The sequence below is a fragment of the Nanorana parkeri genome, unplaced genomic scaffold, assembly GCF_000935625.1.
Source record: "Nanorana parkeri isolate BGI_ZX_2015 unplaced genomic scaffold, ASM93562v1 scaffold13, whole genome shotgun sequence".
Taxonomy (NCBI): Eukaryota; Metazoa; Chordata; class Amphibia; order Anura; family Dicroglossidae; genus Nanorana; species Nanorana parkeri.
The window spans coordinates 3,406,332-3,429,880 of record NW_017306281.1 but is presented as its reverse complement, the minus strand read 5'-3'; the positions used below and the strand labels follow the sequence as shown (position 1 = coordinate 3,429,880).

At 42.3% G+C, this 23,549-nt stretch overlaps 1 protein-coding gene across 1 annotated transcript in view; it reads left to right on the top strand.

The window, feature by feature from the left end:
• NCOR2 (nuclear receptor corepressor 2) overlaps positions 1-23,549 on the top strand; it is a 432,386-nt gene that overhangs the window by 255,056 nt on the left and 153,781 nt on the right. Inside the window, exons 13-14 of the mRNA XM_018557336.1 lie at positions 6,649-6,703; positions 10,554-10,652. Coding sequence (XP_018412838.1) covers positions 6,649-6,703; positions 10,554-10,652 — 154 coding nt within the window. The remainder of the gene's footprint in view (positions 1-6,648; positions 6,704-10,553; positions 10,653-23,549) is intronic.

Below are 23,549 nucleotides of genomic sequence, written 5' to 3'. Positions count from 1 at the left end.
CTCTTAAAAATGAGCAACTTAAAACATATACTCGTTTTGCACACAGCAAAAAATGTGTGTTTCTTCGCACGGAAGTGATCAACAACGCTGAACATCTTGCTGTGGCGTCTGGGTGACTTTAGTCTATTAAATGTGAGATAATCAAATTCCAGTATTTATCTGTTTGTAGCTGTGTTCGGTACAGTATTAGTCCATTTGTAAATGTATGGCAGAATTTTAGGAGGCAGGCATTCATAAGAAATGCATGAATTACATTTTGATTCAAAATTAGTATTGAAAGAGTCTGCATACAGGTAAAAAAAAAATTGCACATGCAATGTATAGGTGTTCACATTACGAACACCTATACAGGCAGTCCCCAGGTTACGGATGTCCGACTTTCAGACAACCCGTACTTACGAACCGAGGTCCACATTTCTCCTAAATGTACTGGCAGCCGGCAGTACATTTAGGAGAACTGTGGCTGCAGCGGCCTGTGTCCCTTCAAATCCCCGCTTCTCTCCCTGCCTGTGTTGGCGGAGGCAACAGGGACACAGACCGCTGCATTCCTCCGCTGCCCCCTGTACCTCCGCTGCTGTCCCGGCCAGTTCCTCCTCTTCTCCCGGTCCGTCCGCACCTCCTCTTCTCCCGGTCCTTCCACTCCTCTTTCCCGCCACCCTGCCTTCTCCATCTGCAGGCTGGGAGACATACCCAGCCTGCTATTGGATATTGTAAAATGCAATAGCCAATAGCAGGTTGGCTACTGCACCCGCCCACTGCCTGCTTTCAATCAGCATGGGAGGACCTGATAGAGAACTTTCTCCTCCAGGCCCCTCCTTTGCTGATTAACAGCAGGCACTGGGCAGATGCAATAGCCAGCCTGCTATTGGCTATTGCAATTTGAAATATCCAATAGCAGGCTGGCTATTGCTCCCAGCATTGAAGTAAAAAAGGAAAAAAAGTTACATAAATAAAAATGAAAAATGCAAACAAATTAAGAAAAAAATTAAAAATAGAAAAAACTTTTTTTGGTGTCATTTTAAATAAAATGTTCTTTAAAATTATATTATAATCTTCTGAACAACGGGAACAGACAGCAAAACAAACGTGACCCTTCTCTATGCTATCCAAAACCTAAAAAAAATATTTTGTGGCTGGAGTTACACCTAAAAAAATTTACCTGTTCCGACTTACATACAAATTCAACTTAAGTACAAACCTACAGTCCCTATCTTGTATGTAACCCGAGGACTGCCTGTACATTGCATCATCTCCATAACACATGAGGGGGTGTGTTCTGTAGTCCACAGAACAGCTGGAACAAAGTTACAAGCTCACTGTATTTTTGGCAGGATCGACAGGTATTTAACATACTTTTTATACTTAGAAAAAAAACACTTTCAATGGTAAATTCAGCAGATTAATAGGAAGCAAATAGGAGAAGTTCATTGTTACGAGTTACATACACTTTAAAATGTAGAGTTTGCTAGAATTTGCCATGATCTATACATAAAATCGATAATTAAAATTATTGTTGTCCTGAAAACACGTATTTAAACAGTGTGCAGTGCTGTGAGCACAGATACACTTCAAATTACCTTACAATGGCACAACAGTGTTCAAACACTTTCCTAGTGGTAACTTTGTATCTTTATTTTATTACATTTGCGTGGATTATGATAGCTGTAGAATGTAACCGTGGGGGCTAGAAAGTATTGTAATTGTTAAAAATCATTTTTCCAAGGCTGACCACATGCAATCAATCTTCTCTTGTTCTAGTAAATCATTCTCCTCTAGAGGATGCAACAAAATCACTGCAACATTCTTCATAAATTAGTCTGCTTACTCAGACTCATCGGAATAGAATTGTTAAGAAATATCCATGACTCCATGAATGTTTCTAAAAGGCTAAATACAGCTTTGTATAGTTTTCATCAAAAAGCTTTTATTTTCTTTAAAATAGGTGTATTATATCATTTATTTTACAGACTCTACTTATATATTACTAACAAAAATGTTCCTTTTCCAACCATGTTGAATCAGGGGAATTTGATCTCACCTCACTGCGTTTTTTCTCTTCAATTGCTTTGTGATTTTGACAAAAAAACAGCATTGAAAGTTCTGTTGCCATGTCCATTTCCAGGATTTGCAGAATTGAACCTCCTGTCATTCTAGTTACCAAGATTCAGGGTGATGTACTCTAATATGTCTGCCCCTCTGGTTATAAAGAGGTATTGGTATCTGTACAGTAGTTTACTTACAGTAGGACTGTAGCCAAAACTGGAGCCCCCTCCTAAATCCACATCACATGTCCAGCAGTGCAGAACAAAATATTAAAGTAGAACTGAAGTCGGAACAGTTTTTTTTTGTTTTTTTTGTTTTTTTTTAGTTTTGGATAAAGTAAGGGAATGTTATAACCCTCGTTGGCTTTATTTTTGCCATCTGTGTCCCATTGGGGAGATTTCCCTTCACTTCATGTCCAATAGCCACAACAGGAAATGAGAGTAAACCCTTTCAAAGAGAAGGAAATCCCTAATTGTCAGCAGGATCACCAGAATTAGTGTCCCTCTTGTAATGACTCGCTGCCTGGCTTCCTGATACCGAAAATTCGGTTATCGGGCTAGGCATCGAAGCATTTGGGCGAGTACAAGTACTCGCCCAAATACTTGGTACCGGTGCACCCCTAATGAAAACCCTATAACACAAGCAGTTTAACCAGTATGGGAAATCAAATAGCTGGCTGTGGTATTTTTTTACAGGAAGTGAGTAACTAAAATGAAATTTAAGCCGACAAATATCCAGGAAGAAAATGAAATGGTAAAGCGGAAGCCATATATTTTCACTTCTGGTATTGGTGTTAGGTTATAGCTGTATTGTGGGTTTGTTGGTGTATTTTGTCTAAACATTTGTTTCTATGAGAATTGTACTAAGTGCACGGAAAGAAATAATAACTGAAGGAATATTCCAGAATGTTCTGAGAACGTGCATTATTATATAGAGGACAGTACTTCCAGTATGATAATGCCTGCACATTTAATAGTGCCTCATAGAGCCTTGTTCTGTTAATGTGATAATCGCTCCCTTGAAACCTGGACTAAAAAGAACCATACATGTCATACTTAAATAATTGCCTGTGTTGATCAGGGCCAGCACTGAATGCTGTTTAACCAAGTAAAATATCCTAACTAATGATACTGCAGCTCAGTGGTGTAGAAGAGCTCTGTCCAGTGTACAATTAATCACATTGCAAAAATAAACAGACTAAAAATTAAAGTCACCTAGACAGGTTCTTTGCTGGCAATTTTAAGCTTCTTTTTCTCATCAACCACAGCCACCGTGAAAAGTGTTTTAATAAGGGATGACTTAACGTATCTTAATATGTCTGCAGTGAAGCACCAGACATAACAACAAGAAGATGAAGACAGCCTGTAGATGTTCTGCATGTCTATTAACCCTAGGCACATCGGTGGCACATATTGCCCAACTGATCTGTCTTGGGGTTTTCTTTGACCTACCATCTCATTTATAATCAATTATCCTTTGTTAAAGTTTTAAATTACATACAGATTTCAGGCACAAGTTCAGATACATCTAATACGATTATATCTAACATGATGAAATGGATACAGAGGGTGTACAGTTGGTCCTTATTCAGACAGGCAATGCCAAACCTATGTTAAAAGGAATTTAGAGCACATTTCTAAATACATGTAAATGTCATTGATTTTCATTTGTGCCATTTAGACTTTGTATTTACCTGCATTCAGTTTAGAGAAAATAGAATTCTGTGCATCCAAGATCCGATTAGAAACTCTGAACATGGCTAAACACATGTAAATGTGGCTTTAAAGTAGTATTAAACTCTCAAACATTTTTTCAATAATGAATTCAGATCAAATATACAGTATATTGCCCAGCAAAGTATGTATTAGTTTACATTTTTGCCCAAGCACTTAGTCATCATGTTTCTAAACAGCTCCAACTCTCTCAGCTCTCCTTCCCTGCATTGTCTGTCCAGTACAAGATCATAAGGGACAGTACAGTCTTCAGCAGCTGTCCATCTACTGACTTGGAGAAGTGGGAAGTAGAGAACTGGGGGTGTCTGGCCTTGCTGTTCCTGTGTGTTTGTGGAAACACCCACAGCTTACTAGTACACACAAGGGTGACTCCATAGGATCCTGCAAGGAAAAGGACTCACCCTAAAACAGGATATCAGAGCCAGTACTCAGGGGACCAGCTGATTCTGCAGAAAGCTATAACTTATAAACATCAAGGAGCAGAATCCATTGTAAGAGATTTAATCAGTATTTAAAATAGCTTAAGACCTTTTGACCTTAATATCACTTAAAGAACATCTAAATGTAGAAACAAGTGATCGGGAAGTAATTAAAAGTTGTTTATACTTACCAGATAACTTCATCTGCATTTAAAAAAGTGAACCACAGAAGTGCAAGTGTGAATGAGTCCTAAGATGAAGAGGTGCATCTAACAGGAAGCATTTAACAACTCCCTACCCATTTAGCGGCACACTACTGCCTGTTATTTTCATGTTAGGAACACTCAGCATTGCACCCAATAATAAAGATGCTCAGCGTAACCTCCTAGCCTCTATACAGGCTCTAAAAACACACTGCTTCAAACTGTTTTGTGATTTGAGTCTTGTATAGTACCTTATTAGTCCCCTGCACCTTTTGTTTCCTACTTTTTTCCTCTTAGCTTGCGAGCTCTTCTGAGCAGGACCTTCATCAGCTTGAGTTTCTACTACCATGTTATTGTACACACACTGAGAGGCCAGATTATTATGACCACCCCATCAGTACTTCGTTGGGCCACGAGATGACTTTGTTGGGCTGCCTCGTGACTCCACGAGATGTTGAAAGGTGATGCGAGGAATCTGACACTGCACTGTTGCCTTTCTGTTGTCTGTACCAGTCTCGCCACTCTCCGTTCTGCACTAACATCAGTGCAAAATGTTATAATTTAAGTAGACGATTGCTGTCATCTTTGAAACGCACATAGGGCTGATTTGTGAAAACTAGAGCTGAAGTGGTACTGCTATCCAAAGCAATTAGTAGGTTTTTTTAATTAAATTCTCTGAGAAAGAAGTAAGAGATCTGGTTGTTATGAACAATAATACTACAGATAAATCAGATGTTATGTATATCCAAATAGTTTATTTCTATAGCCATACAAAGATATACAAGAAGATGCAGCTAATAAGCAATAGGATTTCTAACAGCTGGGCATCAGGTTTTACAATGGGGGAGTAATGGTGCTTATAATATAATGAAGCTGAACTCCAGGATAAGCAAATAATTCCTAATTACAAGAGCCATGTGTAGTCTTACTTGAATCTTGGTGTGCTTTGTGTATTTCTTACAGATCTGTGCAGTAATTCAGGGTAAAATGTTGCCTTTGTGCAGGAGCTTCCTGTAATAAAGACCGCTCACTGATGCTCTCTCTCCTTGTGCGGTGTGATTGGTCTTGTATCTGCCCCCTCCTGTAGTTTTCTGCAAGCAGCCTGTAATGGGTGGAGCTGCTGGGTCCCTTCCACAGCTCTGCTCTCTGCACAGGTTTTGTACAGGACAATGATTATGTCACTGCGACAAAGTAAGGCTAGGTTCACACCAGATGCAGTGCATTCCGGCCCGATTCTGGGCAGAACGCACTGCATCGTATTGCGGGCAAGCTAACTTTTTGCGGGGGCCTGCGGTCCGGTGCAATAAAAATGCTGCAAGCACTATTTTGACCGCACCGGACTGGACCGGTGCCTTGTGCCTTGTGATCCCGTTCGGACGATCGCTTTGCGGCCGGAGGACATGGCTACGGTGCCATTCACTTCAATGGCCCACCACGCCCCCTCCTGACCCGCAAAAAAGTGAGCCGACGCAATGCGATGCCGTGCGTTCTGGCCAGAATCGGAGCGGAACGCACTGCAGCTGGTGTGAACCTAGCCTAATATTTGGGTTTGCAAAGGCATTTGGAGCACACAAAGTACATTTATATCTTTTTTGGCTATTGACGAATATATCTAAATTATCTTATTATACATAGTTCAGCTTCAGTTGTAATGGTTCTTATTATAATAATACCACCTAATTGCCAGCATGTAATATTATTATCGAATGATCTAACCCGAAACAGTCTACCCACAATAACTGCACACTACATTCCCTTTTCGGCATATTTTGGAAAACTGGTTTAAAAACAATACTTGGCTTGTTAAATATTTCCCGTAAATAGTTAAAATTTTGTTTTGTATCCCAAACACTGGATATGATCTTGTTGCCTGGCCTTCTCTAGGTTCAGAATAAGCATGCAGATCAGAAAGGCAGAATGAAGTCACAAATCCTGATCAGCATTTCTAGATTGTTGACTCATAATAATAATTAATTTAGCAACTGGATCAGAAAGCCATGAAACAAGTTCAGCAGTTTAAGCCTCACACTTCCTCAGGACAAACTTCTTATTTTTGTCTAAGGCATATCTGAGCTCTGCTTGCACATTGACAGCATTAATGCACAGCGTGGGGGCAAGGTGTTGGTGCTGGGACAGGAGTGATGGAAGGAACTTGTCTTTGTGTATTATTGATGTGACACATGCGGTGTGATGGGAATTGGGAGTTCAATAAGGTGTTTAGTCTAAGCTGTTATGTTTCTCTCATTACAGATTCATCCAGCAACCAAAGAACTTTGTGTTCATTGCTTCATTCTTGGAGAGAAAGGTACTAATATTCATTTTTTATAGTTGTCTGAGGAGCGTTTTTGTTGCATGTGTTGTTTTCAGTCTGTTTAAAGGGGACGTAAACCTGAAAAGAAGGGCCCCCCCTGGAGCTTTTAGCCATACTATAACAGCATATTAGCACATTAGCACATTATGGCAGTCTTGCCCATCAAAATGATCTCCTCCAGCCCTGATGTCCACACTCACCTCCCTCACCTCCCTCGCCAGTGCTTCCATATTCGTTCAGGTCTTCTTCCAGGTTCTGAGTCTTCCTCCACTTGATTGGCCAGGTCCTCATGACATAACTCCCGTTCATACGTTACTTGAAGATTCCCGCCAAGCCTGTGTACGGAGTCCAGGAGAAAAGTTAAGCCAAACTCTGGGCTGAGGAGAAAAGTTAAGCCAAACTCTGAGACACTCACCACTTCCATTACTATTGAACCCTTTGGCAGCCATTTTCTATAAGTCCAAAACCCAAACCTATTCTTTATTTCTTTTAGTTTCAAGGTTTTTCTTAAGTACAATACCATTATTTATCACTCCTCCCTATAATAATGAACTTTATTATTATATTAAATATTATTTTGAAAGCGAAATCTCTATATCCAGCAGAAACTAAGGGGGAAACCAAAATTTAGTTTTACTTCCTATATTCTTCTTTTTTATTAAAGTGACACTAAACTCAGAGGTTAAATCTTAAAAATTTATTTAAGTACTTTTACTATTAACAAAAATGTATCTTATTTGTGTATCACTCAGCTGTAGATCCTCAAATCAGCGCTGAATTGGTGCTGACACTGTCCTTCCGTCTGGACGGTGGCTACTTTTGTTCCCCATGGTTCCTGTGTGTTTGTAAAGTAACCACCGCTCCAAGCTCACTCCTGTGATAGATTAAAATCTCAATACAAATGAGTAAACTGAATGTGAGATTGTAGTCTATCAAGGGAGCGAGCTTGGAGTGGTGGCTACTGAGGATCTACAGCTGAGTGATACAAAAATAAGATACATTTTTGTTAATAGTGAAGGTACTTGAATGCATTTTTAAAGTGATGCTAAACTTAAGAGTTAAATCTTAAAAATGCATTTTTGCACCTTAACTATTATAAAAGTTGTAGCTTATTTGTGTATCACTCGGCTGTAGATCCTCCAAATCATCTCTGAATTGGTGCTGACACTTTCCTTCCTTCTGGAGGGGCGCTACTTTTGTTCCCCATGGTCTCTGTCTGTGTCAGCACCAATTCAGAGATGATTTGAGGATCTACAGCTGAGTGATGCACAAATAAGATACATTTTTATTAATAGTGTACGTTTTTAAGATTTAACTCTTGAGTTTAGTGTCACTTTAAGTATAGGAAAGGATAATTTGAAGCATTGACCACAGAAGATATGCGCATTGTCTGTCTGTGGGTAGTTCAATCTTGCCATACACATAACAAAATGGTTGTACAATATCATGATCTTTCCAAGAAAGAATCTTCTTTTCAAGGCTTGGATTTTATTTTATTAGTCTATAAACAACAGTTTTCACTGCAATGGAACAAGGAATGCTGATTGTAAATCCAGTTAAATTTATTTAAGTAAATCAATCTTTTTTTAGTGTTGATTGGTAGCTTTTAAGCCAAAGATTATTTGAACTGATCAATTCTATTAGTTTATTCGCTATTCTTGCAGCCTTCTCTTGGATGTTCTGTCACATTAGGTCCGACACAGGAAACTTAGCGAATAAATAAGTGTTTAAAATTGGATTTGGTGTCCATGGCGACCAGCAGATTTTATTTTATTTTTCAGGTGAATGAAAGCTGATTAGTTTATACATGCAACTGCAGTGTTGTTCATGTTATTTTCTCCTTTTTAATATAATAAATCAATCTGATTATGTTATAGTAGTAAAGCCATATAAACTGTATTTGCTAGACCCCTCCCTGATTAGTTTAAAATCAGATGCGTTTATAAAATCTAATGTTGGCCACTGGAAAGATTCTGATCTGCCCAATGGCAAATATTACTACTGGGAAATAGCTAATTCATAATGTGGTATTACCATGGTGGAAGAGGGAGTACCATGTTTGTTTCAGCAGATCCAGAGATATACTGTATGTAGCAGAAGTCATTTCTCTAATTTATCTGTAAATATTTAGATTTGTGCGTTCACCCAAGCCACCTTGTTGGTCCTGTAATGTGATAGGCAACAGCACTTACACAGGGAGGGGTGAAGTCATGAGAAATGGCATGGTCAAAGTCAACTGTTCTGAAAGTCCATATTTACATATGACTTAATACGCCTATATGTTTGGCTCTGCTTGTTCATTTGAGATCGTTTTTTGGTTTTTTTTCCGGGTAATCTCTAGTTATGCATTTTTGTAAGTCTTATTTTGTGACTCTACAGTTCTATATTTTGCATTAACTCAAAATATATTTGTCAGTATTGTTGTGTATTAGTAAAGGGTATGTCTGATGTTTCTAAAATACTCCCCACCAACATTTTCAGTAGGGATGCACCGATATCAAGTATTTGGGCGAGTACTCATATTCGCCCAAATGCTCCAATGATACCTTCCCTGATATGGGGACTTCCGGTTAGAGCGATATTTCCTCTGAGCGGCACTGCCGCGGGGGACCATGGAGCCCGGAAGCCAGCTCCATTCTTTTTGGCCGGCTCGATGCTGATTGGCTGGGAAGCCGGCTTCCCGGCCAATCAGCATCGAGCCGGCCAAACAGATCTGGTAATATGGTGACACAAACTCCATCCTGCAGACACCTCATTCCCCTCGCATCACACCCATATCCATCTTCAGGAGCAGTCATTACCGTACACAGATGTCCCACGGCCAGCCGGGCAGACACCGCTCTCCAAGCCGCTTTACCTCTCCTGGATCTGCCTATGTCTCAGTCTCACGAGATGTACAAATGCCGCCTGACTCCAGTGTGTGTACAGCGTCCGCACTGCCTGTGTGATCAACGGTATAATAATCCTGTTAGAGGATTTCTGAGTGAGAGCACTCGGCAGGCTGCGCATGCGCAGTAGCTGGCTAAGGGCCGATCACGCAAGCGGTGCGGGCGGTGTACACGCATTGGAGTCAGGCGGCGTTTGTACATCTCACAAGACTGAGACGTGGGCAAATCTGGGAGAGGTAAAGCGGTTTGGTGAGCAGTGTCTGCACATCTGTGGTACAGTAATGACTGCTCTTGAGGATAGGTATGGGTGTGAGGAGAATGGGGTGTCTGCAGGGTGGAGGTTGTGTCACCATATTATGAGATCTGTTTGGCCGGCTCAATGCAGATTGGCTGGGAAGCCGGCTTAACAGTCAATCAGCATCGAGCCGGCCAAACAGCATGGAGTCAGCTTCCTGGGCAATCAAGAAGCCAGGCAGCAGGTAATGACAACCTGCCCGGCTTCCTGATTGCCTGGGAAGCCGACTCCATGATACTGGAAGTACCAGTATCGGTACTCGGTAACGGCGAATACCGAAAAACCAGTATTGGTTCATCCCACATTTTCAGTTTATAAAATGCAGGTTTTTGAGGTGAAATGTGTACACAACCTTTTGGCACTCCCGCCGTTTTGGAACTACTATACAAGTCCCAAAAGGCGTTGCAAGACCCTGGCAGCCAGAGGCATGACATCCAGTGATAGACGCATGGTGAAATTTGGAGTTTCATTACTGCTGGCCTACTGATGTTGTCTATCCCTGGACTATATGGACACAGCATATATCAAAGTGTAAATAAAATAAAGCTTGAAACAGCTGAACTAAAGTATATGGACTAATACATTTTTTGCAGTACATGAAATATGGTTCAGTGTTGACACGAATGTACTAACATCTGCTGATATTCTCTGTGTTTCACAGACTGTGGCTGATTGTGTTCTTTTCTACTACCTAACCAAAAAGAATGACAACTACAAAAGTCTTGTACGAAGGAATTACAGACGCCGAGGAAAGAATCAGGTAAATAGACAGAATCAGGAGTAGTTGCCAGTAGTAACCGATCAGCTTCTCTTCAGTTTGTTCAGTTAAGCTTTGAAAATGAAAGAGAGAAGCTGATTTAATATAGACAACTCCTTCAGATGCTGTCTGCTCCAATTTTGATCAATTCCCCCCCTGTGTCTTTTCGAAAGTAATCATCTTTTAAAGTGGGTTTGTAGAAAATCTGAAATCCTCCCATCAGTTTGAACTCCTCCATGTAATAATGAAACACCCTTCCCACCAGTGCTGTTTTGTTTTTCTGGACAAAGACTTCAAATTACCAATTTCATCCGTGGCTGAAATGTATTAAAGTACAACTGGTGACTCCATGTGTGAGTCAATGTAATATTCTGGTTGCACTTAGTCCAGCAAGCACTTCAAACAACATCAGCATGAGGTTAATTCTTTGTGCAAAGTACAATAGCCCTCTTTAGCTAAATCTGAGGTGTATGTGAATTCTTCATTCATAATTATACAGCTGATTGGGATAATGAGTTTTTCTTTTGCCTAAAACGACAAATACTGCTTTTTGGCCCTACTACATTATTGTGCAGCTATTATTTCCATACACATAGTACAATGGAACTATCTATGATGATCTTATGGCTTTCTCTGGTAAAACAAAGTTCATTGCCCTTGAAATGTGTCAGAATATTCTGTATGCACACTCTGTAAGCATTGCCACACTCATAGATTTGAATAAAAGATAACGGAATTGTTCTGATTGCAAAACCTTTGCCAGAAACTGTATTTCATTTGAGTTAATAAAAAGGGAAGTAATAGAATAAAATCCACATACAGGTTAAGCTGTGAAGGCGGACTTAATTTCACACTTTGATTGTTTTTTATGTGCACAAGTGTAAGCATGCTTTGTTGGATACACATACCCATCAATGGCTCATTAAAGCTTGTTAAAAAGTCTCCCTACAAGAGGGTCCCAATCAGGGGCGTAACTAGAAATCACGGGGCCCCATAGCAAACTTTTGTATGGGTCCCTGGGATTTTTAGTTATGCCCCTTGCAGAGCCCACCTGATATACCAAACAGCCCACCTGAGAGTGATCCTTCAGAGCCCACCATAGACTCTCTATGGCGGGCTCTGGAGGGTCTCAGGTGGGCTGCAAACCTCTTACCTGTCAGCGCGGTCCGCCTCCGTGGTCGCCAGGCCCCGCCTCTTCCGCCCCCGGGCCCCTCCTCTTTGATCGTCGGGCACTGTCATCTACTCCATCAATGGGCCCCGCCTCCTCTTACGTTGCCGGGCCAGACTCCGCCTCCTCCACTGCAAGCAGATCCAGCGTCTTCTGCAGAAGCTGCTGGCTGTCACTGACACAGCTCAGCAGCGGCTGGGAGGCAGAACGCGCCGCTGCAGACATCACTGACAGGTTGTCAGTGATCTAACAGCGGCGCGTTCTGCCTCACAGCCACAAGTGACAGCCAGCGCACTGATATGCCTTGGCGGCCCGCACAGCATCAGAGGGATGCCCTGGCCAGGCCCCATAGCGGCCGCCTGGTTCGCTATGGCGATTGTTACGCCACTGGTCCCAATCCTTCGCGCTTCTGTGTAGAAGGATCAAAAGGTGATCATAATGGGTCCCCATAAGAAGATGGCAAGGTTTCCACATGAATGATCAGATTTTGATGACTTCACCAGTAGGCACAAACTGATCCACACTTTTCAGCATGCCTTAAAGTATTTGTAAACCTATTCCAATTACCAGCCATTGTAAAAAAGAAAATAGTACTGTATGGACCAAATGTGTTTACTTTCCTAAAAATAATTTTTATTTTACCCGTGTTCTACTTTTATTTGGTGGTCACATGACCTCACAGCCTCATCATGTCACCCTTGATCATAGACTGGGGTGCATCTGTCTAGTAGGGGACTACTCTGGCCTGAAGAAGGGACCAAAATGGTTCCGAAATGTCGCTACACATTGTGACATACCTTTCTTTTGTCAATAAAGAAGAATTGACAGAATATGTTTTGGTATGCTGGCAACTATTTTTGGATTTGTTTAGTAGGGCGGTGGGCTTTTTCACACACTTACAGCAGTACATTCCCTTTCTGTGGCTTACTCCACACACAGTGGGTGGGAGCTTATGTCATACAGTGGGTGGGTAGGCTTATGTCACAAACAACGGGGGAATGTGTCCAGAAGCAGCTGCAGTTTTGACAGTGAGGATCCAGCTTGGAACTGCTGTCAGTCAGCAACATCAGGGCTGTGCTGGGGGCCACAAAACTGACCAAACTAGATAATGACATGCCATGTGGTTGCAATGCATCCTGTAAAAATAGCATTGGTTGCAGGAACACAATCTGACCATGCCAGCATAGATCTGCTTCCGTGCTTGCCAATTTGAAACAGCATCCAGGGGGAAGTGGCAGCATCATCAGGTATTTTCTCCCAAAGAATAAATACAAATATTAGGGCCTCATTCACACGAGAAACAGCCGGCATGTACAGCTCCATGCTGCGTGCACGGCCGTTAGGGCAGCTCCCGGGAAAGGTGGTGTGTGTGGTTAGTACGCAGACCCTTTCCTTCTCTATGGGAGTACGCGGCTATATGCCGCCCTAGGCTCACCAGCCCTGCCCGTCCGTGCGAGTGTGGCCTGTCTGCGTCCGAGCTGGGACACCCGCACCCGTACAGACCTGCACTTCGAGTGAGCGTAGGGCGGCATACGACCGCGTAGTCCCATAGAGAAGGACAGAGGCTGCGTACTAATCACACGCAGCACCTGTCCTTCCCGGGAGCTGCCTGATACGGCTGTGCACGGAGCTGTACGTGCCGGCTATTTCTCGTGTGAATGAGGCCTAGAGGTTAGGTTTAAAAAGAGCTATATACAAAAAACACATATATCAAATCCTAATTTATGGGGTAACATACACTTTAAAGCACACCATATTGGTGGAATATTTCTCTGTAACAGAAAATGCAAGCAGTATCTAAGTACAGTGTTACCAAATGTGAATCCCTTGGTGCACAGAGGAGGACTTTCACAAGAAATGTCTGACTTGCATATACATTTTATTGCTTGTACCTCTGAATCTCCAGATATCAAAATGTGGTTTTTACTGCTAACCTCTGCACTTATATTTTGTTGTCATGTTCAGTTTCGCTTTCCCAGGTTTGTGCTAACCATAAGCTTTCACCTTTTCTTCAAAATGTTATCAATAAAGTGTTATTGATTGAGTTCTAAGAACATGTCACTTTTTCCATTTCAGAGTGTTACATAGTTAGTCACAAGACACAAGTTCTGTGAGATAAAACCTCTGTCAGTTTTCTTTTGTCATCTGTGTCCCATTGGGGACATTTTCCCTCACTGTCCTGTAGACCCAACAGGGAAAAAAAGGAACTATATCCAAAGTGATGGAAATACCCTCTTAGACAGTTGTCAGAACAAGTGTCCCTGTTTAAAGATGTTCCATCTATTTCATCTGATGTACCAACTCAAAATTTTAGTTTCCATGACTTTCATTACATCTGATTTACAATAGTCATAGTTTCCATCACAGAGACAATGGTCACCAGGACAACAGCGAGGCTGAATCTTCCCAGTAGAAACATAGAATGTAGTAAAAACTTGACACAACAAAAAAATATTGCTTTAGACAATCTTTGATAACATGAAATCTGAATGGGTAATTTTGGTGGACAGCTACTCTACAGGTTGAGGTTAGAATACTAGATACATTTTGTGTTTAACTGTCCCTAAGGGGTCTATTTATAAACAATTTGCAGAGCCATTCTCTGTAAACATTCATTCTGTGCAATAAAGGCAAAAATGAACGTTCGAAGTAGACATTTGTTTTTATTTCAGGACAAATGTAACATTCGAAAAATACTGCATTATGGCCACTAGATGGAGCTGAGGAGCATAAAAAAATAAATACCCATTTCTTATTCATCTGAGCATACTAAGGCTGGGCATACATTATGCGAAATTCGCACAGTGGGTGGGTCGGCACCCTTTCGGGTGACATCCCTCGATCTGCTGATTGAAGCAGCTGGTCGAAAAATCTTCCAGCGAACAGAGCTGGAAGCCAATGAGCTACTGGCTCTGTTGGGGTAGGGACAGCGGGGATTCCTCGAACAACACTCCTAAGCAGGGATGCGCCAATACCAGTTCAGATACCAGTGCCGATACTTGGCATTTTCATGGGAACTATCAGGGTTGCAGCGGTTGCAGCTGGGATCTAGCTCTGGCGCTCCACCACTGTCCTGAAATCATTAGTCTGTATTGTTTTAGAAAAACTGTCACATGACAATAAAACAAAAATGTATCAGTACTTGTAAGTACTTGGGCAAGTATCAGTACTTTTACCCGCAAAACTGGTATCTGTGCATCCCTTTATATTTATAAAAACAAAATCATACATTAAAACAGAGATGTACAAATCCCAGGCGCCCCGTGTGCTCCTTATAAATGACAGCTGCCTCCTAACTTTAGAATGTTTCTCTAGTCTAGTCTTGGAGCTGGAAAAGTATCTGTACTTGTACTGAGTATGCTACTTGGTATCGGTGCATCCCTATTCGTAAGCATTGCTGGAGGAGAAAGAGAGAGAGGAAAAAATAGAACAGTGTCTGGCCAACTGTAGAACATTTGTTTTTGCCTCTATTTGCACAGGATGAACATTCAGAGATTTGCAGTATGAATGGCTATACAAATTGTTTAAAAATAGAAAAATAGACACCTTAGAGTAACAGGTCTTGTCATTGGTGATATATTGCCCTTTGCAGCTACTAAGTTTTCATTTGTTTTTTTGGTGTACGCTAGTAGAATGAAAGGGAATCTGGTTAGTTAATGTGCACAGTACAGGGAGTTCTAGTCTCAGACATTTCAAACTGTGAGGCCTTGGTGTTTAGTAGTCCTTACAAGAAACTGATCATAAGGGCTTGTTCACACCAAGCGCGGAGCAGATCCGGACCAGAGCAGGTGCAGACCGGATCAAAACTGCGTCCAATGTATTCCTATGGATCGCAGCGTGCGGATCCAGACCAGATCCAGACCGGATGAAAAAAATGCGGCAAGCCCTATTTTACCTGCTCTGGATCTGGTCTGGAACGCATCTAAAACGCAAAAACGCATCAAAAACGCATGCAAGTGCCTGAAAGCCCATGTTAAACTTTTTTTTAACCAAAACCGGCCCTAAACGCATCAAAAACGCATCCAAGACGCGTCTAAAACGCGGCACAACCCACTGCACTGCGTGTGCAGAAACCTGACCGGATCTGGTCTGCATTTGGTGTGAACAAGGCCTAAAGATTTGATAGAAAAAAATTTTGAGGACACAAACAAAAAAAACATTGGTACTTTTGTCATTCCCTGAAGATAATAAAATGAATTTCCTCTCTCCACAGGTTATAAGGTGTTCTGTGCACTGGCTTTTAGAAATAAGATTAGATGAAGTAATATGCCAAGGTCAGAATGATCTGCGAGTAAATCACTGCCCTCAGGAGTTTGCTTGGTATTGATTTACATTCACTCTACCTTCTCTAGTATAGTCTAGCCATTTAGGAGTTAAGATAGTCATGTATATTAAATGGAAGGCTGGCTTAGAGTAAATATTTGTTTTCTGTGCACACATATCCTACATGCACACTGTAGACCAGGAGTTGGTAGACTCCGGCCCTCCAGCTGTGGTGCAACTACAAATCCCATTAGGCATTGCAAGGCACTGACAGCCACGTGCATGACACCCAGATGCATGATGGGATTTGTAATTTCACCATAGCTGAGGGATGGAGTTTGCATACCACTGGCATAGACTGTGCACTTTAGTGCCAGGCCTACCACTCAACTGACCATGAGCCATAGAGATTTCCTAGCAACATGTTTTTCTTCTCCACAAGTGGTATATTGTTTTTGTCCTAAAACCATATTGTCCCAGTTTGTTTTACCCAAATCTGTTGAGACAGCAAGTATTGGAGATTGGGAACCTTTATATGTACAGATACCTTATAGTTGTCCTGTGAACCCTGGCTTCCTTGTAAGTGGACCCCAAATCTAGAAAGCAGCCACCTTTTATGGGCTTCATTTATCATTGGAGCACTTGGGGATTCCCAAAACCCTGGCATTTTATTAGGCAGACATCAAACACACAGCTTTATCAACCCGTGAGTTCCTCTCAGCTACCAGCTTTCCTATAAGTGGCCTCACTAGCCAACTGGAAGACAAGATGATTCAGTGAGGTTGAGAGAAGAGCTCTGTGGTTTTGGAGATCCCTGGTGTCTGTTTTGTTGATCTAGGAACATCTTACAAGGTACGGTGAGCCCATGGGTTCCCTTGAATGTGTTTTTAGAGCAAAAGCAAAGCTTTTTGCATGATGTGTTCTGAGGTCGTGTTATATAGGAAATCTAGTAGTGTTTTTATATATAGAATATATCGTTGTCACATACATATTGGTATAGGGAAATCTTTTATTGTAGTAATGGTTAACCACTTCTGGGCCGCAATATGTATATATACGTCGGCCTGCAGAAGTGGTTAAAACAAGAACATGGCTGCAGCAGCAGATTCAGTGGCCTCCAGCCGCTGATCTCTCCTCTGATCACTGGACCCAGAAGTGATGTGTATTACATCACTTCTGGTGTCACTATTTACATTCTCCGGCTCTTAGAGCCAGGAGAAGAAGCTGAGGAAGCAGATCTCTTCTTCCTCAGTTTCTTAGTGGTCCCTAGGTGATATTAGGGGTCTGATAGATCCCAGATGTCTCCATAAAGAGGACCTGTTACACCCTATCTGCTATTACATAGGGGGCTTATTAGCCCCCCTATGTGATAGCAGTAAGGTTAGTGTAAAAAAAGAACTGTTTAAAAATGTATGTAACATATAAGGAAAAAAAATTATGCGAAAAAAATATTTTAAAGTCCCCTGCCCCCCCACATGTACACACATACACACGTCGGTGCGCCTACGTGCGAAAACGACAATTGCGCTATACATGGTAAATATCGCCGCGAACGTCGGAGTGAGAGCAATAATTCTAGCGCTGTCAATCACTGTTAGCACTAAACCGATGAGCGGTTCAAGCATTTCAAGTGTTCCCTATGGGAAATTTTGGGTATTGAAGTTTTTTGCGGCTTCACGGGCGAACGCAATTTTGACATGTTTGGTATCTAAATAACCGGCATGACCCCATCTTCCATATTTTACCAAAAATTGGGCATTATATTCTGTTTCTGTGCACTAGATTTTAATTTAGTTTATTTTATCCTAAAAATATTGGTTTGATAAACATTTGCGCAAATATCGTGAAACATAAAAAATTGCAACTAGCATTTTTTTTATTCTACAGGGCCTCTGCTTTCAGACAATATATCATTGTTTGGGGGTCTGGAGCTGTTTTCTAGCCAAAAATCTATATTTTATCATGTGTGCGCAAATAGTAAGAAAGTGCCCCGGACAGCAAGGGGTTAAATGTGTTACCTTTCTGACAGATGTGATGACGTTTAATGTTTATTTACATACTCTCACTATTATCTATTAAAAGAGAACTATGGCCCAACCTTTTTTGGCCATATGTATCTGTAAGGTCACAGGAGGACATTTACTATGTCCTCCTCTGACCCAAAACTCAGCATATAGCGGGCTATTGCGTGCTATATGCTGATAGCGCAGGACTGTGCTGCGGCTAGGAAAGATCCCAATAAAGACCCTGCCTCTCTAGAGCCAGAGCCAGCTGTGCCTGCCCCCTCTCCTTTCTGTCCCTCCATTCAGCGCTGGGGAGGGGGGAATCCCTGCAGAGAGCGGTGACTGACAGTCACCGCTCTCTGCAGGGAGAAGATTGGAAACTCAGCAAAAAGCGGTATGTGATCGCTCAGTTCCTGATCAATAGAACTGACGCGTGACAGCTGCAGTGTCACATGCCGGCTCTGATTATGGGGATGAGTGTATTTCACTATCTTCATAATTCTCCTTTAACTATTAACAGTTGGAAATGAGCAGTGAACAAGAAGTGTGTGACCATCCAGTCTAAAAATGTCTGTGGAAAATGATCTGTAGTCCAAATACTGCTGGAATGGTGTATGTACTTGGCAACTGTCAGTTTCTGAGCTGTGAATCGCGTAGCTTTTCAGGTGTCAACAAAGATGTCTCTGTGGGGGAAAAAAGAGTTACATTTTAACATAATACTCTGTGATCTTCTTAATAATAGCCAAACACTCCCTATTTTATATTTACGATTAAACTTCTAGAAGTGTATGGAAGTTATGAAAGTCTAAAGTTACGGAGGAGACCTACATACAGTTAAATGTCATGAATGAATTGTAGCGGCACTCAAACCCTTAACCTGGTGATTAGGTTTTATATTCTGAGCTGTGTGGGAAAAAATGAAAGAGGAGCTGATTGGTTGCTGTCAGCAGCCGCACAAGTCGAGATAGAACTTGTCTCAGACACTTTTTATTAATTCCCCCCACAGTATTATAACACAGGAGCATTTTCTTTTACTTGAAGGGCTGTCACTTGCTTCCTCTGCTACGCAAACATTTTCTGCATGATGCACTTCAGTTACATCATCAGCTGCCTTTTATAGCTTATTCCCAAGCATGTCCAGCCTCCGAATGAGCAGCTCTTCATTGCAAATAACATAGCTTGTGTCCCATCCCTCCCTATATATTACTGGGGGTAGAGTGATATTTCTGGATTGGTGCTGCTTATTTGGTTCTCTAAGGTGTCCAGTCTGACTCAACGTTTGCTTGAAGAATTGCTATAAACCTAAAGTAAAGTACAGATAGCCCTTGATTTAAGCCAGGGTTAGGTTCCAGAAGTAGCGGTTGCAAATAGAAACCCATGTAAATTGAAACTCGGTATATAACGTAAGGCAATGGAAAGTCAGGGAGTTAGGTTCCAGGCCTCTGTCAAAAATGACATAAGTGACATAATACACTAGATTTAAAGCTTTGAAATGAATGTTAGGAATGCTCAAAGGGTATCCCTGTGCCCCTAGCTTGGCTCTATGTGCCTCCATATCTCCAAATGAACTTCTGTGTGCCATATCTCCAAGTGTACCCCTGTGCTCCTCCGTATGTCCAAGTGTACCCCTGTGCTCCTCCGTATGTCCAAGTGTACCCCTGTGCTCCTCCGTATGTCCAAGTGTACCCCTGTGCTCCTCCGTATGTCCAAGTGTACCCCTGTGCTCCTCCGTATGTCCAAGTGTACCCCTGTGCTCCTCCGTATGTCCAAGTGTACCCCTGTGCTCCTCCGTATGTCCAAGTGTACCCCTGTGCTCCTCCATATCTCCAAGTGTACCCCTGTGCTCCTCCGTATGTCCAAGTGTACCCCTATGCTCTTCTGTAGCTCCAAGCTTATCCCCCCTGTGCCTCCAGCGTGTCTCCATGTGTCTGTGTATATCTCCATGTGTATCCCTGTGCCACCAGCGCATCTCCATGTGTGCACCACCATACCTCCAAGTGTCCCTCTGTAGGTTTCCACAGTTTTTTTTTTTTTTATTGCGTGGCCCTTCCCGATCCTCCACCTGTGCCTCGATCCAGCCACCAGAAACTCTGCACTGTACTGTTAGTAATCTAGCCACTTGCAGTTCTATAGAGTTCCCCTGCGTATTCTTCTGCAGCTGAGGTCTGCAGAGGAAGGATACGCTACATGGAGCTGTTGTTTCAATAGCGGTCATGTGACCACCGAAAAGGGGCGCTATTTTGAAACGTCACAAACGGAACCGGCGCACACCGAGGGCTACCTGTATTAAAATAGTCTGAATAAGCAGTAAGCATACCTTACAGGACAAGGATGCAAGCTTGTTTTTTTTAGTGTACACACCGTGGCACCATTCATTCTCAAGGTTTATCCTTATTACACAGGATGGTTGGAATACGGCTCACCTACAGGAATGGATGGGCCATGGCTTGCATGTGCTTTTGGGCTTATCATTTGGGTTAGTTTTTTAATCTTTTTATTATTTGGGTTAGTGATGTATTACCTACTACTCTGGATCTTCTTGTTGAAATGATGTATAGTGCATGTTACTGTTCGTACAATTATATATTTATGCATTCCTTGTGCTGTATAATTCTGTTATTTATTTCAAGTTATGGCGGGAATAGGACATCATGACGTCATCGGGGTTGGGAGAGTGATCTGTTTTACCCTGGTGTATTTATGTCTGTTCTGTTCTTCACTCAATATGACATTTTTTGCCTGATGAGGGGACCCTTTGCGGTCCGAAAACGTAATTTGCTTTGTGATATGTTTGATTTGCGTCACTAAAGGTCGACGTTTTATCACAGTAGGTGTGCCAGTGACTCTTCTTTACATAACTTGCACTAAGAGGATGCTTTCCAGCGAAAGGCTTTGTGACACCAGACAGGGTTACATAGTGAAAGAATATCTGAAGGGGAAACTTCATTCCCTGTCCTGATGACACAACAGGAAATCTCTCCAAAGTTGATGAACCGGCCAAAAAACGCTTAGCGGGTGGCTCTGTCTGCCACCTCCTGTCCGTCATACTTCGATTGAAAAATCGAAGCAGCCGTGTGGAAAGTTGCCGGACAAAGAGTACCTGCATCCAATCAGATGCAGAAACTGTTTATGGCTGGAGGAATCTGTTAGATTTCTTTTTTCGTTCAGGAAAAAAGCTGAGCGTAAAAACATTAATACTGTATACGCAGCTTTAGGGACATCCTTTCTTTGACTGTTGTCACTGCAACAAGTGTCACCATTGTAAGAATTCCTTTTCCAGTGATTTCCCCCTCACTTCATTTGTGGTGACAGTGGTTAGGAGGACAAATAGAGAGGGGGGAACTCCACAAAGGGGACCCACACAGACTTTTTGTTACACTGACCTGTTGTGTGGTGCTAATAAGGCCACCCTGTGTTTTGGGGCTCCCACAATACCCTGGAAGATAACACAGGTTTGTGCAGATGTCTGGAGATGCCTGCTATTACATTATACAGGTGGCTTAGTACATTTCCAGCTACTACGATGGCACTTCTTCTACTAAGAGAATTGTTTTTTTGTATACAATACAGAGTGTGTAGTAGCGGCTTGCCAGGACCGAGTGCGTGTGCATTTAAATAATGTTTTTGTATGTGCAGCACACGTATTATTCTAAGCAGATGAATCACAAAGCCAGCTCGAGTTATTCCAGTATATTGCAAAATCACAGCAGGAATGTTGTGGTTAGTTGAGGGCTTAACTATGCAAATGGCCAGGAAGTGTGGAGACTGAGATGTGCTGCTCCCAGCTCGGGGCTCTAGCTGTCTGCTGCTGGAGAGTGTGGGGGGAGGCAGACGACTGGGAGCTGTGGAGCCGGGGGCCCACTATGGAAGCGTACAGCTGAGGAAGCTGGATCTCATTGGCAGTAAGTACTGGCTGGCTGGATTGGGGGGACTTTATGACTTACACTGATTTGTCATTGTGACTGCATGAACTGAAAGCACCTTTGTTTCTATGTCTGTTACATTTTATCATGTAGTCAAAGCTGAAGGGGAACTACATTACAGTACATGTCATGTGCCGCTTCATCTAAAGCTCGGATCTTTTCATTTCTCTTGTTAGATTTATTGTGCTTCTCTATTTTTTCTGCCTTTGTCACCGGATCCGTTCCTTCCTTCCCACTCTCTGTAGGTTGAGAACGCTGTATTGTAGCCTAATTCCAGGGTCGGGGAACTACAAGATTGTGTCTCCCTGGCAGCCGCAGTGCCCAGCTCTCCAGACTCCTTTTTCACGTTACTTCAGTGCTAATTATAACCAGCCCAGACGCTGGAGGAGAGGGAAGTGACAGGCGGGGAGGAGGGGGACGCTTGTAAACACACACACACACACACGTTGGAGGGTCTCCAGTGGGGAAGCTGCACTTTGCCCGTGGCTCAAGTGTACTTTTCCTTTCACGTCATGCCAGCCTGTGTGCCGCCCCCTCCTCTCGGGGGAAATAACATGGGCCATGTAAAGGGAGGGGCATTAAAGGGGAGAGCCATGGAAGTCGGTGTGCCAGGCCAGCCGCTCAGGAGGTCAGTCCCCGCAGCGTGTCTTTCCTCTCTCCCTTTGTGAGCACAACTAGAGCAAAGGTGAGCAGCTGCTTTGTGTTCTAGACTGGTGATGTCAGAGTGTGCCACCAAGTGAGGGGCACCCGGTCTACTCTGGTTTTAGTTGTGTGATGTTTTACATTGTGTCAAGTCTGACAGCGCCAAAAGATAAATGGATCTAAAAGATTTTAAGACTACCAGAGCACACAGTTTGGCCACAGTAATCCTGTATAATTGTACAGTTAGGCACACTGCTGTTTCTAATTAAAATGTTTCCAAAACTGATCACAAATATCCTTTTCCACTGGCATGTGATCATATGTGTAAGATGCATATGTCTTAAGATTTCTGGGAAGTAGAATTCAAACTTCATGACTCAATCTGATTGTAGCATGTGTGGGCAGCTATGATGGATGTAGACATTCTCATCCCCTGTCACCGCATGTCATATTCATCCCTGTCCCTGTGTATACAGGTTAATTTTACACTTAACAGGGGAAGCACTTAATGGTGGCTATAATAAACCATAATGATGACTTGATGTGGCTGTGTAAACTTCGTCAGACGTTTATAGACATGATATCATGCGTTCATGAGGTTTCATCAATGAACACCTCAGTTGCAGCCTCATAATGACACAAGTTCTCCAGGAAACACACCCAACATAGTTCTTCTGACATTTCACACTTGGCAGCGAACTGCGTTGTGTTTCTGGAATCGCAGCCGGGGATAAAAAAAACGTGATTCAGACCTTTGGAAAGTGAACTATTATTTCTATTCTATGCAGACTAGAACAGACCTAGGATTACGTCTGTCTCTCTGTCAAAGTTTAACAGTATACTATAAAACTGTACCCCTGTTCAATGTAAAAAACAAAACCCCTTTGTTATATATATATAT